The 20,505-nt window shown below is 39.0% G+C and overlaps 1 protein-coding gene across 1 annotated transcript in view; it reads right to left on the bottom strand.

The window, feature by feature from the left end:
- The window catches only part of LOC126457252 (ubiquitin conjugation factor E4 B), a 284,736-nt gene extending 271,632 nt beyond the window's left edge, over window positions 1-13,104 (bottom strand). Inside the window, exons 1-4 of the mRNA XM_050093409.1 lie at window positions 13,040-13,104; window positions 12,888-12,955; window positions 12,501-12,660; window positions 180-239 (exon numbers count right to left, since the gene is read on the bottom strand). Coding sequence (XP_049949366.1) covers window positions 180-239; window positions 12,501-12,660; window positions 12,888-12,911 — 244 coding nt within the window. The 5' untranslated portion in view covers window positions 12,912-12,955; window positions 13,040-13,104. The remainder of the gene's footprint in view (window positions 1-179; window positions 240-12,500; window positions 12,661-12,887; window positions 12,956-13,039) is intronic.
- Window positions 13,105-20,505: the final 7,401 nt, after the last annotated feature.

The raw sequence follows: 20,505 nt of genomic DNA, 5'->3' as shown, positions 1-20,505 counted from the left end.
ACATATTTCATAATACATAAATAAACAAATAAATAAATAAAATAGCTGAAAACAATGCTTTCCCAGCGAATTTGCATTTCTAACTAATACTACATGTGCCAAATGAACAAGAATGTTTCTACTGTTAGATGTTCATGTTAGTACTTGAAAACATAACTGATAATGTCTATGCTACTTACGTTCTGCACTACCAGATTTTGATGGTGATGAACATGAAGCTCCTTGGTTCACACCTGCAACTAGTTACAAAAATACTTATTAGATGAGAAATGTCAAACAACAAATTCAAAATATAAAATTATTGAAACTTCCCGACAGACTGAAACTTTATGCCAGACTGGAACTTTAACTTGGGACCTTTGCCTTTTGTGGGCATGTCCTCTACTGATTGATCTATCCAACCACAACCTATGACCCACCCTCACAGCTTTACTTCTGCCAATATCTCATCTCTAACTTTCCACATTTCACAGATCTCCTGTACACCTTGCAGGGCTAGCACTTCTGGAAGCAAGGCTACTGCAGAGACATGGCTTAGCCACAGCCTGCGGGTCTGTTTCCAGAATGTGAAAATTCAGTTTATAAGAATGCCTCTGACGAGTGAGACAAGAAGCACTCCTTCCCATTGTTTGCTTCTGCCCCACAGCTGCTTTTAGTCTGTGCTGTTGGTTGCATAAAATCCTACGCCTTACTATATACTGCTAACAAATATCTGTTCACCGGTAGCAGGAGAACACACACACACACACACACACACACAGGTTTAACTTATGCAAACTTTCGGAGACAGTGGGCCTTTCTTCCAGCAGAAGAGCTGAAGAGGGAGGAAGAGAGATACAGGAAAAGGATTGGAGAGGCTTAGGAAAAGGGGTAGAGTTCAGAAAAGTCACCCGGAACACTGGGTCGCGTGAGACTTAAAAAAATCGGGCAGGATGAGAAGGAAAGACTGATTGTTGGGGACTGCTCCAGATGAGATTTGGGAACCTGAGAGCCTAAAGGTGGAAGGCAGGGTAATATGGAGGGCAGCAATTGCTGCTAAAACGTTGTGCATGAGATGATAAGAGTGAAAAGCTAAGTGCAATGTATGTAACAGAGGTGGGAGAGGAAACAGCAAAAAATAGACAGGTCAGAAAATGAAAGATATAGAAAACTAAAATGGAGTGAGGAAAGGAGTAGTTACTGTGGAGAAATGGTGAGACGGAAGGAATTAACGTAAATTACGGCCAAGTGGTGGGAACCAAGGACATGTTGTAGCGCTAGTTCCCACCTGCAGAGTTCTGAGAAACTGGTATCTGGGGGAAGAATCCACATTGTACATGTGGTGGAACAGGCACCAAAGTCACAACAGGCATGCTGTAGAGCATGCTCTGCGACAAGATACTGTTTGCCAGTATTCGCCCTCTGCCTATGCCTATTCATCCTTATGGATAACTGGGTGGTAGTCAGGCCAATGTAAATGGCCAAACAGTGTTTACGTAACATATCGTTCCACAGGTGGCTCTCCTTTTGATAATGTGTGTCTTGCTAGTTACAGGCCTGGTACAAGTGGCAGTAGGAGGTTGCATTGGGCAAGTCCTGCAGTGGACAGAGTCACAAGGGTAGGAGCCAAAGTGTAGGGAGATGAGTACAGAAGTACCATAGGGTCTGACAAGGATATGCGGACCTAGGAGGGTGATGAAAAGCTTTTGAAGGTGTGGTGGGCAAAATTTCAGACAGAATGGATAATTTCAGGGTATGTTTTTAGGAAGTCATGGGCTTGTTGAAGCAGCTAATTAATACATTCAAGACCAGGATAATATTCAGTGACAAGTGGTGAGCTGCAAAGCTGTTTTTTGGAGGGATCAGAAATACTAGAATTGGATGTGATGGCCAGGAACTCAGCTTTTGAACTAGGCTGGTGGGTAATTACATCCAGTGAAGGCTGAGGTGAGAATGGTGGTGTACTGCAGTAAACAGTCTGCACACGAAAAAATATGTTTGCCCCAAATGCCGAGGCTGTATGGGAGGGAATGTTTGACATGGAAAGGATGGCAACTGTCAAAATGTACGTACTGTTGTTTTTTAGTAGGTTTAATGTGGACAGAAGTGTGTAGCTGGCCTTTGGTAAGGATGAGATCAATAACAAGGAAAGTGGCATGGGATTCAGAACAGGACCATGTGAAATTTAATTGGAAAAAAGCATTTAGAGATTCCAGAAATATTATCAAAAATTGGTTATTTTCATTGTTTACTATATATAGCATACTTCACTGCCAGTCTTACTCTGCTGTTTCATTATTCACTGTTTATGTACTCCAATTTTCTTTTATTGTTGCATTTCAGTAGTTGCTTGTATAGAACCAGTGTATTAAACCATTTATACTGAAGTTACAGATATCAGGAGCACACAAATTAAGAGCTAGAGCAATACTAATCCCGATAAGTTAGTATGTTGCTAAATATGTATGGCAATTGCACATACTTCCTAAAGTCCTTGCCCCCTCCACTCTATCCCAAGTTCTCTCCTCTTCCCGCTCTCTCTCTCTCTCTCTCTCTTTCTTTCTGTTCATCTGCTATTTCTCCTATTGCACTATGCATAACCTCCTCCCCCTCTCTATGTCAATTTCCATCTGAATGTTCAACAGAGTATCGTGTCAAAATGTGAAGTGAAATCATCAATATCTTTTCCACATTTTTTGTAACATTTCCTCTTCATGTATTAGATATATAATTATATTGTACAAAAATGTACAGTACATCCGTCCAAATGTTTATTAGAGTATCACGTAAAAATGGCAAGTAAACTGATGAAGAACATTTTGAGATTTGTGGTAATAATGCTTCCCCTCATATAAGTAAAGACATCTGTTACAGAATCCAGCAACATATAACTTCACACTGGAAGATGCAGTAGAGTGCAGAAAACTGTGAAGACAAGAACAATAATGTAAACCAGATGGTAGAGGATACTTAGCGCATGGATGGGGGGAAAGATATAATTAGGATTTAAAACCTCACTGACTCATTTAGTAGAGACAGACAGAGAACAAGCCTGGACTAGGGCAGGAAGGGTGTTGGCCTTGTAACTTTCAAAATGTGTGCAATTAAGGGAAAAACCATAGAACACCTAATACATGATGTCTGGATGGGAGTTTCAGCCTGCCTTCTGAATGTCAGTACAATGTCTTAATTACTTTCACACCTAAGTAAAGAGAGACACAGAGATAGATAAATATTGCCTTGCATAGAACAATACTATTAAATGTCAGAAACAATATGTAATATACAAGATTAATGTTAATGTATGATCTACCATCTCCTTAGAAGAGACAATTAATAACATTTCCAGTAGTCTCCAGAAACCTTACACAATTAATTTCGGTAGTGTGTATCCATAGCTATAATTTTTTTAAATGTTTCCATATTCTCTTTCAGCTGTTAATGCTTTTAAGCAGAATATAACATGGTGAGAAACACATATTAGAAAATCTTTTCCTCAGCACATTGTACTATGCTTTGTTACTGCTTCAAAATGCCACAAATGCTTCAACTGCAATAGTGAATAAAACAGTAATTGCTAAAAGTGAATGTTATATCATAAACAACATCTTATACAATGCTGAAGTTTAAGCTGCATAGTCATTGCAGAACAACTAAGGCAGGAGCAGGATGAATTTAAATTATCAGACCACACCAAGTTAAAAATAACTGGGCTTAATGGTGGCTGTCTGTGAGCTAGGAAAAAAGCATGCTTAAAATTGTAATGAACATGAATCATTTCAATGAGGAACATGTCTGGAGCACACTTCATTTGTTTCTATTGCAATCTTGGAATTAACCTGAATGTCAAATCATCTTATTTTTACTCGGAAACAGTGCAGCACCTTTACGAATGGAGTGAGGTTTACATCTTTGTTGCTGCAGAATAAAGCTACAATTTTTTTCCCAACCTTAACCTACAGTCTCCTCAAAAACTGATAACCCCATGGACTCAAACGAGCCTGTCTGTAACTGATTTACAGCACCCAAAAAACAAACGGGTTACTTCTTAGCACAACTTTGTAGGGTCAATTTCAACATTTCATTCTGAATACTGTATTTCAAAGCTTGTAATGTCAGTCTGCCTCAAAGATATAAATGTCAACAAAATACCTGTGGTGATTAACTGCAATCATTTTCTACCAAGACGTGACTTGTCCTATACTTATTTCTAATCACACAGCAATAAAAATAATATGACTATACAAGCATTGTGCTTTGACCAGTGGAACTGACACTACAACTGTTACCTATGATGTGTACATAATTTCTGAATACTGACTGTCTTCTGAGTAACTACTTTAAATATTCGGTAATTCTAGTTAATCTGCTTCTGATATTACAATTGATGTTATTACTTTGCAGCCTAACTTAGAATCTGAGCTACGGTACAGAAAAGTGTTACCAAATATTCAGCTCCAATAACACACCACCACCACTGTTAAGTCTTCGGTCCATATCGGCTCCATGTGACCTCCCACATTTACGTTCTGTAGTTCCCTTTTGGGTGTGTGTGTGTGTGTGTGTGTGTGTGTGTGATTTACTCATATGTAATGTTGAAAGTTAGTGAATGGGCAGCCATAGAATCACAACTGTGTTCAAATTTCTCCGATACTCCCATATACACACCAGTGTTCACAGTTGACTACAAAATTATGGAACCAACAGTAAGAATCGCAGATACAGCTCACCTCAACACCAGTTACGCCCTTGTGGACTTGATTCTCATGAACCATGGAGGTGTTAACTACTGACCAATATCTGTTAGTCTTTAGACCAATGGAATCTGTCTTCATCCCAACAGAACTACAACAACAAATCCAATAAGCCATTCAAAATTGTTTGAATTAGTCTTGTAAACTAATTAGCATGTTTTGCCTTCTATTCTTATCATCATTTTGTAGCACTCCAAGACCTGTGCAACTGTTGCAACTGACATTTCAAGATGGCATTGCATAATACCAAGGCTGAATTTCTGTGATCACAGCAGGTGTAGGAAGGGATCAATGTTGACTGTGCATTCATAACTGACCCTGTCACATACCACTTTACGAACAAATATTGCAAACTGTTTTTGCTGATACTATTAACTACAAGAAAACCCATTAAACTATTAGAAAACAATCCACCGAACCACTATGCATGCCTTCATTTAGTGTTTATGGCTTCACACTAAAAAAAGGGATGGGAGCTGAAGACTATCAGTTTGTACTTGTGATATGTCTCATTTCTATACCATCCTGTACATCACTGAACTCTGCACATTAAACGTATCTTTGTGGAAATACAAGATTTTAAATTTTAATCTAGATACCATTTTAGTCTGCATCACATATTCATGAGTAGGGAAATTAGGAGGCATCAAGGAGGCTCAGTTTATTTGTCTCATGTGGATAACTGAAAGTTAGTTCAGAAACATAAAGAAAATCTTGCATTACAGTTTATACTTGGAATAATGAGTGTTATTATGACGATGATGTACTATACTACTACTATTTATGTCGAAACTGTAATGCCCAAAAATAGTATCTGCCTGCAAAAATTTCAAACAAATAATAATAAGTTTTGTAAAAAAAAATAATGTAAATAATACCACAGTTAAGTCACTTGCTGTTTATAGTCTGCTGAATGTCAGATTAAGTGAATCCATACCCATTATGGATGGCCAAAATAACAATATGGGATACAGTCCACATTGTGTAATGAAATTGGTTTAGCATTGCCAGTGCAACATTTTCACCGTATTTAACCCCTTGACCGACTATCTCGGGCAGGCTGATTTGCTGCAAAGCAAGATCCTGTGTCAACCTGTACGCACGTCTTTCTTTAATTTCTTGCAATTTTTCTGTCTGCAGTTCCTTCTCTTCCATATGTGGTGTGTGTATGTCATTTGCATCAATTTTTGTGCAATTTAGTGAGTTATCGTTCTGCATCAATTTAAGGGACCTGAGGTAACTGTACTACAACTTTCTTTGTCAAAGTAGCGATGCAAATGTGTGATTATCATAGAAACATTATTGGGCTGTTGTTTGCCGCAAGCACTGGGTACAATTGTAGTAGTTACTATTCGACAGTGTGCAGCTTTGACTTGGATAGCAGAGTAAGTTCTGGCCAGGACAGTATGGAATCTGATTACAATCAGGAGGAGCATGACCCATATGAAGTTCTCAATAAACCTTATGGAAAAATTTGCAATGAAAAATGTACACCCTCTCAAATACCATAACAATTTTGGCTCACAGCATGACATTTCCTGTAAACCATTCCACCAACTGAGAATATTTCAAACCCAGCCATGGAGTGTAAAGTCAGCTTCCTGATGGGAAACATGTTCTGAATGAAACACTATTTGTGTTGTGAAGTCTTTGATTTTTTTTTTTTTTTTTTTTTTTTTTTTAATAACACACAGTACAAAATCCATAAACAATAAACAAAAATAACTCAAATAAAATAGATGGACACTTGCGCAGTAATAACTGCAGTGTTTCTCACAGCACAAGATACTCTAGCTAATATTACACCCATACTCATTTGTCACATATTTCAAAAAGTACAACAAATAAGCTACAATTTCAAAATGCATCAAAATATATTTCAGAAAGGTGTACATAACACTGCCAAAAAGAAAACTGAAAATTTTTGAACATTTCTCCTTCAGAAAAGTGGTTGATTAAGGGGTTAACACCATTCTCTTTATAAATTAGTAAAATTTGTCACGAATGAGTCAGGTAAGATACTAAAGAATCAGTAGCCAGAGTTGTAATGTTGCACTATGTATTCATGTAGAAGGGTAACCTAAATCAGCAGGGGTGCTAGGAAGCAGGAGACTACGTGACTGTCTGTCGACAAGCTTCTGGAAGGAACAGAAGTCACGAGGGCAGAGTGTGACCGCGTGGGAGATGTGACATGTGAGACTTTGTAAGTGGTGCTGCTGATGCTGCTGGAGATATTTAGTCTGCCTCGGATGCTGGACCTGCGTTACTCTGCCCTGGAACAGGAAACGATTTCTCGTGGGGGTTAGCTGCATAGGGTACACACAGGATTGCACAACATAGTCAGCATGTTAGTGCCCCATGGGACCCAACAGTAGTTTCCTAACCAACATACTCGTTGACTCTCAGTTATTTATCGGAGTTCCTCATCCATTTCCCATTCAGTTATCTGAAAATATTCCCATCTTGTATTCTCAGGAACCAGGTCTACGAGCTGGACAAGCCACTTCACAAGCTCCCATCCTGATATACTCACATGACACTAAAAATTGCAAGAACATTGCATATTGCTGATTGAATTACAAATAACCACTCATTATACAGTAAAGCCATTGAATAACTGCGAGGCACATAAGAGAGACTGAAAATGGCACTGAACTTCTGAACAAAGTCATTCTTTGTGTCTGATCTAGCACACACACAAATGTCCCATCACTGCAACCTGACTGGGTTAGAGGTGAGCTTGGATGGAGTGGATACCGGGACTGGGAAAGGACATTCACTGCATGCTCTCCAAAAGACCCATCCCGCCATTTGCTTTAGGTGATTTATGAAAACCTAAATCTATGGTTTGGGAAAGGAAAGCGGGAGGGGGGCATACAACTTAGGAAAACAGGGAGACATGAGGAAAGAAAAGTGTGTGACTGCAGTTTACTGGAAGGCACGGGGATGGGGTGGAGATTGATGCAGGCCTGGGGCCAGGGTAGATTGCAATGAGGATTATCACTGAACAAAAAGATGTGTTGCAAGGAAATCTGCCATATGCGTAATTCAGAGAAGTTGGTATTAGTGCAGAGAGGGACACACACAGTGCAGGTTGTGAAGCAGCCACTGAAATGAGCATGTTGTACTCAGCAGCATGATTTGCCATTCGGTTTGCGGAAGAAAGGCGAGTGTAGAACACAATATCACCCTAGACTGGAACAACTTAATTTAGGCTATCTTTCATCATGCCCTGGAATGAGGAACACTCTTCTTAAAATCTTTTCCACAGTAGTTATGACACACACGACCAATCTACAAAATAATCAGGTCCATGTTTAATGCTACATCAACTTCCACTTCCTTGCAACATAGGTGGTATCTCTGTGATACACCCATATACAAGACCAGCCCTAAAAACCCTCAAAACCTTATATTCCAGTCATGCAGGGGTATATCTGAGAAGGTCATCTACGATAACAGTCATATTATGCATCAACTCTTCTTTAACGTAGGCATATTCTGTTATTTGGTTATGCCCACCAAAACATTGTCCAGGTGAATGAACAGCCAAGAGGAATGTTTACTACACCCCCCCCCCCCTCCCCCCAGTGGCAGAATGTGTGGTTAAGCACATGTTTTCCCTCCCTGCCAATATCAGGTTCTCTGAATAATATAGATGCCAAGGATCCCACATCCTTTGGTCTAACAGTTCTCCTGGCTTCAATCTCCACAGCCACTGTCCCACATTCATCTCCACTTCAGTCCTTGAACCATCCATTTCACTCCACTGATCTACACTCACACTTTTCTCTCCACACTTTCTCTCTCTCATTGTTCTATCCCTCTGTTTACAATAGGGCAGGCTCACTGCTGCCACAACTCTATCATACTCCTTTGTTGCCAGTCCCTCCTTTCTTTCCACGCACCCCACCTATCCTTGTTTCCTTTATCCTCTCACCTATGTCAATTGACTCAGCCCCTCACTGTAGTCATGCTGCAGCGGCAGGACAATGTAAGCATCCACTGTGTATTAGAGTTTTTCCTTAAATCAGAAGAAGCACTTTGCCCAAAAACTCAATATTTTCAGCCTTAAAACTTTAATGAAATACTGGTGTGGTATAATATTGTTCACTGGAAATGCGGAAGCGTCCGATCCCACCCGTCTGCTTTGACCCATGATGTCACAAATATGGCAGAAACGACCATAAATGGCAATTCCAATACAGCGCATATAAAGTCGTTACGTACACATTATAAAGACGAAAATACATCGAAAAACAAACACACACACATGCCACAAAAAGCCTAATGACCCTAACGGGACAAGCACGAGAAATTGGGGGTTTTTGGGTGGGGACAAACTAAATATATACAAATTTAGACACCCACCCACATACAAAACCATGCAAAAAACCGACATCACAAAACTCCCCAAATACCCCAAAACACAATATCATCTGGAATCAGACACTTTCCTTGACCTATATAGATCTACAGCAGTTCCCGATCCCATAAATTGGGATCGAACACTTCCCTTGACCTGTATAGCTCAACAGCAGCTCCCAATCCCATCTCCCAATACAAATGCCAACATACACCGCCAAAGATTAGGAACGGACACTTCCCTTGACCTACATAGATCTACAGCAGCTCCCGATCCCATAAATTGGGATCTTACACTTCCCTTGACCTATATTAGCACAACAGCAACTCCCGATCCCATATCCCATTACAAAAACCAACATACTCCGCCAAACATTGGGATCGAACACTTCCCTTGACCTATATAGCTCAACAGCAGCTCCCAATCCCATAAGTTAGGATCGAACACTTCCCTTTACCTATGTAACTCAAAAACATCTCCCAATACCAACCTTCACAGCCACAAATTTCAATGAAACACTTCCCTAGACCCCAACACAAGACACATACACCAAAAACAAAAAAAAATAAAAACTTACCACAAAAAAGTTCCAGCCCCTCAAACTAGATTGGCCACCACAAGAAGCGCGCATGCACGCACATGCACACACAAACCAACGAAAAAATACTCAACCAAAAGAAAAACCCAACCCACCCACACCTCAACCACCCCCAATCAACCCAACCTCCCCCCTCACCCCAAAATAAAAAACCCACAAACAAAAACCAAACGCAACATAAAAAAATCTCAATCACACACTACAACTGAACAACAACTTCAACAAAATAGATCCTCCACAACTAAATACAAACAAACACACTCCCCCCCCCCCCCTTAACAAATACTCTAACACCAAATAAACCACCCACCCCACCCTGAGCCACAGCCACCCACCCACCTATCCAGACCACCCTAACCAACCACTTTTGGCCTATACATTTTACTCACAGGCCTTAAGAAAACCCGAACACAATAATAGCCCTCTGGGACACTCTTCCATCAACAGTACTAATCTAAATGAGACTGAAGGTTGGAAGAGTGCCTCTTCCCCCTCCCAAGAAGTGACTTAACCGCCCCCTCATCCCCTCTATTGTATTGGTACAAGCCCCAGTCTCATAATTCTTAAGCTCTAAGCTATGATTCACTACTAAATGATGAAATCCCCTCTCACCCAACCCCCTACACAAAGAAAAAGCATCAGAAACTATTGTGGACCCCGGCTCTATATTTTCCTCAATTAACCCCACTAATTCGGCCTTGCACCTCCCTTCCACAACCCTAAAAACACATTCGGAACCACCCCTCCCCCCAGAACAAGAGCCCCCCCCCCACACCCAGAGAGCAGCCACAGACTTCCCCCTCCCACACTTCCTTTTTCCAAACTGTGACTCGTCCACCTCCACAACAACCCCATGCCCCTAACCCCCCCCCCCCCCCCAGCTTACCCTGTACTTAATAAATTCTGAACACACTTCACGACAAAAAGAATACCAATCAAGCACACTCCTCTCACTCACACCAGTCTCATGCGCGCAAAAACTCTGTGGGGATCTATAACAAAAATAATAAGTACAATCTCGCACATGCCCAACCTAGACTTCTCGAACCAGTTACCGCGCCATATGGAATGCCATATGTCGTCTTTCTGACAGCACCACATATAACTGTCCCTGGTCCGAGTGGCGGGAAATTTAGCCAACTTCATTTCTGCACGAGAAACACTGCACTTGACCACCTCGGCAATTAAGCCAAAAAGCTGCAGAAACTTAATCAGCACTAAAGGGGTGTCCCCCATCAGAGCCCTCAAACGGGAACTATTAATCTTATCTGTCATATCCATTCCTGAACAAAAAACAACAACCGATTAAATTTAATAGCAATACCACACGACGTACAGCGATCATCACTACATTAACCTTCACACAAAACCACAAAATCGTTAACTCACTGAAACGAATTCCACTTCAAAAACACACGAACAATACTCGACACTGAGCAACAGCAAACTGAGCCCAATACACCAAACAAATTAAAACCCTGAACATACCACCAGAGGGCACAACAAACCACAACACGACGACATCTACAAACACGCCACACTCACAAACGAAACTCTGCACCGTCATGATGTCACACACCACAACACCCTTACATCACGGGTCAAAGCCGACACGTGAGATCAGACGCTTCTGTCGACCCAGACTAAATGTGCCTTTAAAAACATCTATAATGAAAACTAGGCTGCATATATTTAATTGTTGTGACTATATCAGATGTTTGATGTACATCAAAGTGTTCATCTTTTTTTTGACATCTTGCTACAAGAGCCATGCTAACAGTGCAACATCAACATCTTGCAATGAAATGCTAATAATTGTGACTTTTTATGAATGCACGAATACCATTAGAATACAACTAACAAACTGAAAATTTTGAAGTTTAATAGACATTGTGCAAAGCCTCTCTCTATTAGACTTTTGCTGGCAAATATCACTTAAAATAGAACATCTGCATGCCAAAAATGTATGTTCTTCCCTTATGTATTTCATTTTACCACTTTTATTACGACAAAGTGCCAGTGTTCCTACAACAATTGTTGACAAGAAGATAAAGGAACAAAGAGAGGTTTTGAGCGTAGGAAATAACGAGCTTTAGCAAAATAATTAAAGGAACAACAACAATGTACACCATGAAAACTGAAATAAAACTGAATAAACTTGCCCCTCATAAGAATTGAGCCTACCCACTTTTGTCCACTCAGTGCATACAACAGGAGCTAAATTTTATATTTCTTACGGAACAGATGACTTGGTGACTATGTTTTATACAAAGAATTTGTTAAAGTGCATCTCTATGAATCCTATACTTCCTCTTATCACTAGGTTACTGATTGGTAACTGGGCCTATATAATAATTGACTACTATGACAAGACAGAAAGTAAAAAATTGTTGTAGCACTAACACTGTAGATCAACAAATCATTAAGCCAATCATAAAGATGCTCTATAATAGTCAGATGTACTAACACAAGTAAAAATCAACACTGTTTTATGAAATCAGGGCTGTAAAAAATTTTACATTTTTTTTCATGCTTTGAAAACACTATCACTGTTATTTGGTTTTCTTTAGAGAAGTTCATTTAAATGATGCTGTCTGTCTCTAATAAATAACAGGACTCACAAGTATGTGTGTGTGAATACTATGTTCTAAATATCTTGGGTGAGGGTCACTGAGTGTGTGTCAAGGACTAATATAAATATAGCTTGTAATTTGTTATTGTACATGCTCTAGTGTATAAATATTTCATAACGCTTGGGTAAACAACAAATTCTGAAACCAAACGTAATTATAGTAATAAGAACCTTGTTCACTTGTACTCTGTGATGGGCCTGGTGTTGGAGGGGTGGACGGCACTGCTTTGCTTGGCGAGGGCGGTGCTAGCTGAGCTGCTTGTGGTGGTGAAGATGATGAAGAGGCCTTCGTGTCAAGTACCGCCAATCTTGCTAGTCGCCTCTTCCGAATCTGTCACACAGAACCATGTCAAAGACCTCACTTGTATGTTTACAAGCATATGTTGATAAAAAATTAAAACCAAACAAACAACTTTTATCAACGGACGAAAAATGCATTTGTAAAATAATTAAATAATACTCAGATACAAAAGACAATGTCACACACTACTGAGCGTATCGTCTGTAAAACATAGAAGTATTAAGCGCATAACAACACAATGAACTGCGCGTTCGTACCTCTTCCTGGCTCAGCTCGCTCATTGTGTTGGATGTATAACGGTCAACTGTTTACGTTTAAGACAAAACTGTAATACGAAAATAACGCTCCAGGTATAAAGATAAAAAACACCCGATTTTGTGAAAACAATGCATTCATCAAATCACTCTACCGTTTGAAGACCAAAGATACTTTGATGCGCTCACACACGTCATGACGTCACATACACAGCTGTTTGGTAGTCAGCGATTGTCTTACCTGGGTGCGTGAACTTGCAAAGGCAGCCATGACTAGCAGTATTCGAATTGTTGCAACATCTCTGGATCCGTGGTGATACTAACACAGTGATCTTCATACATTCTTTATATAGTATAGAGATCACCGGACTAACAATTTTCTTCATAGATTTACTGCTGTCATTTTTACTATTCGAACGGTATCTGAAGTCAGTGATCGCTTTACTTGAAAATTAGTCTACTTTGTTTATTTTCATTCGCTTATGCCATATGGTATTATATTTCGGGATAACTCTTCCCATTCTAAAAGGATATTTTTGGCTCAGAAACGGGTTGTTCGGGCAGTAAGTGGTGTAAGTTCGCGAACCTCTTGTCGATCCCTCTTCAATAGTCTGGGTATTTTGACACTGGCCTCTCAATATATTATATGAGGGTTGGGAACTATTTATTTACAGCTCGTACAAAATAGATACGTGTTTCAAATTTTTACTGACCTTCAAAGTACTCACTAGCATTGTGTATAACCCGTTGCCAGCGATGTGGAAGTCGTAGGATACTCATAGCAGTGCCAGTTGTGTTAACAGTTAGAGCGGTGCGGTCTATTTATTGCCCAACGAATTTGTAACAGTTCTGAAGATGACGGCGTGAAGTGTTTCCTTCAGTTTAGAAATCGAGTTGAACCCACGAGGGCTTAAGTCAGGGGAGTGTAGTAAGTTGTATAGCACTTAGCAGCCCCATCAGTCAAACAAATCAGTAACAGCTTGCACTGTATGTGCTTGAGCATTGTCCTGCAAAATGATGGTCAGGTCCTGCAGAAAGTGTCATCTTTTACGTCTCTAAGCTGTTCATTTTTGGAACACAACCTACGACCAGCTTGGAGACAGAAGTGATAGCACTTTTTGCAAGACCTGACCATTATTTTGCAGGAAAATGCTCTAGCACTTACAGGGCAACCTGTCACTGATTTGTTTGACTGATGGGACTGCTAAGTGCTATACTACCTACTGCACTCTCCTGACTTAAGCCCTCGTAAGTTCAACTCGACTTCTAAATTAAAGGAAACACTTCGCAGCATTCACATCAGAACTGCTACAAATTCGTCGGGCAATAGACCGCGCCGCTCGAACTATCAACACAACTGGCACTGCTAAGAGTATCCAACGACTTCCACATCGCTGGCAACTGGTTATACACAATGCTGGTGACTACTTTGAAGGTCAGTAAAACTTTGAAACACTTATCTATTTTGTACGAGCTATTAATAAATAGTTGCCACTATTAAAGTTCCAACCCTCGTATATTATGTACTGTTGTTTCTTTTTAACAATGTCAGCTTTTTCCCAAGAATTAGCAGCTTTCACTTCGTTAATACTCGGCAGAAATCCAGTCTGCATTTGGATCGCACTTCCTTAACTCTTGTGCAGGAATGTGTGCAGTATACTGCTGCATCTGTTTACAATAAGCTACCACAAGAACTAAAAAATCTTAGCAGTAATCGACACGCTTTCAAATCGAAACTGAAGAGTTTCCTCATGGGTCACTCCTTCTACTCTGTTGAGGAGTTCCTTCAAAAATGAAGCTGATTTTTAAGTTATATTTTTGATTGCATTTACCTTAACATATGGCTTGACTTCTTTTGGGTTCATAAACATTTTATTTTGTCTGTCATGACATTTATGTTGTAATTTCATGTAGTGCCTCCTCAATTTTGTCCTACGGAACTAGATGTGTAAATAAATAAAAGATAAATAAATAACATAACAATCACAACACTCCATCTTGTTTTTGTTGTCCACTGAGATTGCCCAGCGACAAGGAAGCTATGCTGTTGTAATGTTGAGTTCAGTGTGGTTCTTGAAAGCGAAAACGAATCGTAATTGTTTATAAATGTCTGTAGAATGGTTTTTAAAAACGGAAGCGTCTGTAGCGCGATAGATTGCAGCAACAACAAAAATAAGACATCACATTGGTCTCTTTTTGGGTTTCCTGAGGATCTTGGAGAGGTGCGAACTGCTCGTTACAGAACAGTTTATTTAGAATTTTCTTGTACCTACAGATATTTGCAGAAGAAAATCATGTTCTTATTAAGAGCAATGACCTGACTTTTTACTGAAAGACATAGTGATCTACTTCACAACGTGAAGTTTTCTTTGCTAACTTCCATTAGAATCAGTGATTGTGGGACATAGGAAACTGCAATACCTAAATTGTTTAAATGTATCAAATAAGCCATACAACCACAGCTGAAGGAAAAACGATACAGATGCGATAATAAAACAACAAAGGTATGAGAGTGTTTCCCAACGCAAAAGGAACCAATTCCAACAATTGCTGCTAAATCACAGCTGCAAATGGCAAGAACCTTAAATACGGTATCTTTTAAAGCAAAAGTAATTACATTTACAAAAATATTCATGTATTATAAAGTCGAGTGAAGTGTAAGAATGTGTGAATTATTAAATTCAACACAAAATTTCTAAATGTCAAGGAAAATCCCTGCCATAATAAGAATAGACAACAAAAGAAATACATGCTTGACTTGCATGAAATATGTAAACACATATTTCATGCTTGAGAACATGTATTATATTCTCTTGTTTTCAGCAGAATAAATTGCAACTATACACACACTAGAAATTATTTCTTCATCAATAAGTTGTAAGTTGTGTCACTGAATCGGAAGGATTCGGCTGTTTTTACATGCATTTCACGATCATTCACGTCTTTCAATAATTTACTAGGGCTCGGAACATAAAAATATAATATTCGTTAATTAAATAGGAAAATAATTGAAAACAAACTTTAATCTTATAGGTACTCTCTCGTCGCTTGGGGTGCTAGTGCCTTACCAATCGTCAGACACAAATTGTTTTCAGAGCAGTTCTTTCAGACAAGTCTGAAAGAACAGACACCACGTGAAAATCGGAGCTGTGATACATATTATATAAATTGAAGGTGGAGGGGTGGAAAGGAAAGGAAAGGGAAGGAACTAATGATGTCAGGTGTATCATAAGATTATGTGGAATCAGCAGCAACCACTGAAAACATAGCCAGACTGGGGCTCGGACCCAGATCTGCTGCTTACTGGGCATGTTAACCACTGCGCTATCCAGAGACAGTCTTTATCGCAAATGAGCTGACTATCTTGGTTCGCTCCCCAACCGACCCACAATACCACCTACCGCCACCTGTTCACAGACCCCGTCCGTGTCCTGCACACTGATTAATTTTAGGTTCCCGCTGGAGATCGAACATAAATGTGCAACCACACTGAAGATTGTGGATTCATTGGCCGAAATTCCGAAAGAACAGACACCATGCAATCATATAACTGATACACCTTGATGGCCAATGAATCAACATCCTTCAGTGTGGATGCACATTTGCATTCGACCTCCAGGGGCAATATAAAATTAAAGAGCAAGGAGAACATCAACTGAGACTGCAGGTAGGTGGGGCTAACTGGGAGTGTGAGTTGGCCGGGGAACTTGCCGCGGTAGTCCGCACATTTGCGTTAAGCACTGTGTCCAGGTGGAACATTTGTTAGCCCAACTGCCTGTGAGCAGGAGTCCCAGTCTGGCACACATTTTCACATGCAGCTGCTGATTTCGCATAAAGTCCCGATGTAGCTGATTCATTAGTTCCTTACCTTTCCTTTCCTTTCTTCCCACCCCATCTTCAATTTACATAATTCCCAATACATTTCAAATGATAGCATCAACAAGTTATTGGGCAGCTTTACAGACCGTGAACGGCACGGAATGGGACATCACTGTCAAGTTTTCTCGGTAGGATGGTATTGAAGTTGACGTGGAAGAAGGAGAAATGTGTCGCCGTCTGCTTACGTAGGAAGTAAATCAATTTTCGCCATGTTCACTGATTTTCACAAGTTATATTAGTAGACTTTGTGCTGTTGCATTTTCTTAGTCTTTACGTTATTATTTTTCTTTGTTTTCATAGCAAATTGCGAATATTCCATGAAGATTTGTATATACTTTCCGTTGAGTATTCTTACACAAATGCGCATTCCTCTACCAGGTAACTTCTGCAGTTAATTTCACGAACCCACGAAAGTGTGAGATACAGGCAAGTGGAAGTTTACAACGGCTGCGTTATTGTTATTGAAGAAAAAACGTGACAGACAAAATTTTAAGAAAAAAGGAAGTGAAGTACTTTATAAGTTTTCAAGAAACATTACTGAACTAAAATCATCAGTCTGTACAGCTTACAAAACGTTCTGAGAATATCATAAGCAGACTCTGGACAACCCTTGTCTATTGTAGAATAAGTCTTATATAAAAAAAACTGGTTACAAAAATGCGGTAATCTGTTTCACCAAGAGATTGCCTTTTAATTACCCTTCGATTTTTAGCAGCAGGTGAGAGAATAAAATGCTTAAATACAAAACAAACGAAATATTTACTTTCAGTAACTACATATACACTTATTTAACTTATTTATCGTCAGGAGATTCTTTCAATTCACTCATGTATATTTTTGGGTCCCTGTGTGTACGAATTCTCGCTTCGTTCTTGACTGCTGTGAGATTGGTTTGGAAAAAGATTATCTAAAAGTCAGTATTCTGATATTTCATAAGCTCACTCAAATAACTTACTTGAACAGAACAGCTGCAAAACAGTTACCTCCTAAATGATCCACTTCAATGGGATCAGATAAAATGGCGACTACATCTGATGTGATATACATTGTAGAAATGAAATTCCTGTTGTCAGACTTTCAAGCATTATTGCAAGCACCATCTACTGCCAAAACTTCCAAAATTGCTTGTTAAATTATGTGTTGTAGTTTCTTTTTACAAGTTACTTGTGACAATGGTATGACCTTGGGAACAGAATACTCATCAAACACTTGAAATTCCTCTGCAGGCTTCTGCATAATGTCTAACGATCCTTCAACATAACACCATAATTTTCCTGTGTAACATTCTTTCTTTTGGAAGTAGCCCTTGTGGGTTCTGTTTTTACACAATTTCTATCCAAAATAGTAGGCCTGCTTGTGTCAAATTCAGTTTTTTGTTTTCTTTCATTTATACCCATACCTGAAATAAATATTATAATGTAGTAGGTATCTTACTATTCATATGGGTAAATTACAGATATAATTGTTGTTTTGTAAAATTTTATGTACCTTCAGCAGAGGAAGAGTGGTTACAAATTGATATTGATTTTGAGAATAGATGGGCTTTTCTAAATTGCGCTGGTGCTATGGATGGAAAACTTATAGTAATACAAGCTTCTGAGAAAAAAGGCAGTATATTCTTTAATTATAAAAGCACATACAGTATTGTGCTATTAGCACTAATTTGATGTGACTATTGTGTTCCATACTTTGATGTAGATAGTAATGATGGCATATGTGATGATGAAGTTTTTAGTGATATTATAAATTGTCAGAATGTCTTGAGCATAATACTTCAGATTTATGAGTTCCTCAAAGTTCATTGGGTAGAACACCTCAGACACCATGTCATTGTTGGTGATGATGCCTTTGTTTGCCAAGCCTTACCCTTTTAGAGGTCAGCTAATGAAAAATCAAATGTTTAATTATGGGTTCTCTAAAGCAAGAAATGTTTCTGAAACCTTTTTTTGTAGTTATCTCCATATGCTTTTGAAAATTACGAACTCCAGTTCTTCTAAAAAAACAAAGGAAAATTGTCAAAGCGAATTGTACTTTCCACAACTTTTAATGCCAGAGAAGAATAGCAATTCCAATTTTACCTGACCTGGCATATTTGATGCTCTAGATTCACAAACTTAAGGAGAATGGTGCAAAGACAGTTTGGCATAAACAAACGTACTACTGGAACCCTTAGACATACATAACTGATCAAAATTAACCAAGCACATGTGAAATGAATTTATAGGTTGCTTTGTTTCATCAGAAGGGGAATCAGATTGGGACTACTAACATCTTTAAATTTTCCCTGAGTTTTACATGTAGCACATTTATTAAGTGTGTAATGAAAGTAATAAAAGCTATTTGTGAAATGTAAAATTTGTTTCACTTACCAAATTGTCCTCTTTTTTGTTGGGCATGCGGGAGCGAAACATAAATCTCAATGAATCAGTTCCATTTGCTTTAGTACACATCTCATTTTGCTTAGCAAAGTCTGCTGCAGCGTTTTCGGATGTGTTCTGTTTCTTTATTGTGTCCCACAAAACAGAGAAGTACTCTACCTTTTGTATCAACAACTGCATTTTATAGCAGTCTCACACACATTTCGATACTGGCACTGGCATTTTAGTATCTGAACCAGAAACAAAACTTCTGCAAGTTCAGCAAAAACTCCCAGCAACTAACAAATATGGTAAGTACTTGCAGCAAGTCACACGGTGTCCACTGGCAAGCAAACTTTCGCAAATCGCCTGCAAAACCTACTTCTGCAAATTCTTTGATGTGGAAACATTCGCATCAAGTCAACTTCTGGAAGTTTTGTCAGCTCATAGAAGTAGTTTCCTGAAGTTGGTGGATGGAATTGATAGCATTACCAACAGAGTAGTAAAAGCTTGTTCCCAACAGGTAAGTAGGAGTCTCAGTCACATTTGTAGTAGCTCAATGAAGCAGGGCAGTTTTCGAGATAGACTGAAATATGCTATTGTTAAATCATTCCACAAAAAAGAGTATAGGTCTGATGCTAACAGCTACCACTCAGTATCAATTCTGACAGCTTTATCCAAAAAACAAAATGCTTCAGAACAACAACATTGTCTCCCACGTACCATTATCCGCTGAAGCCTGTGAACTATCTACACTTACTCAAGCTAAGTTTAACACAGTAAGATTAACAGGAAAGTTAGTTTTTTTTAGATGGTGATGCTTCCTCAGCTACAGGACATAGCTGTCGTGTTTCTCAGTTATCAGTTTTATCCACATAAGCCTACCCATACTTATCATAAAATAATACCTATGTATGTATGTTATAGGAGTAGGATAGGAATCCAGTTACTGAATCTAGGTAGTTGTAGCATGTGGAAAGAGTGCCTGAAATGCTATGTTTATATCTCTCCTTGAATATCAAGTTATTTTCAGTGTCCTCCTTTATTTCAGATTATAACTAGCTGAAGGTAACTTAAATTTATAGATCTTATATTGTACTTCTGTGAAGTACAGTTTTTCTGAAATTGATGGCTTGTTATGACTGTTTAATGTTTGATAGTATGCTAGTGTCCAGAGTTCACTCAGCCAAATCTATAGCAGAAAATATTGTTTGCTCTTATCTCCTATTGCGACAGCTTTCCATCTTTTAGTGACTGCTTCAGAGTAAAAAAAAAAAAAGTGGTACACCACTTACAATTATTCCTATAAACATATAAATTATTTGTGCTTACTCAGGCTATGTTAATTAAGTGGAAATAAAATAAACATGTATGTGGAATAATAT

The sequence above is a fragment of the Schistocerca serialis genome, chromosome 2 (genome assembly GCF_023864345.2).
Source record: "Schistocerca serialis cubense isolate TAMUIC-IGC-003099 chromosome 2, iqSchSeri2.2, whole genome shotgun sequence".
NCBI lineage: Eukaryota > Metazoa > Arthropoda > Insecta > Orthoptera > Acrididae > Schistocerca > Schistocerca serialis.
This window is presented reverse-complemented; position numbering and strand designations above follow the sequence as displayed.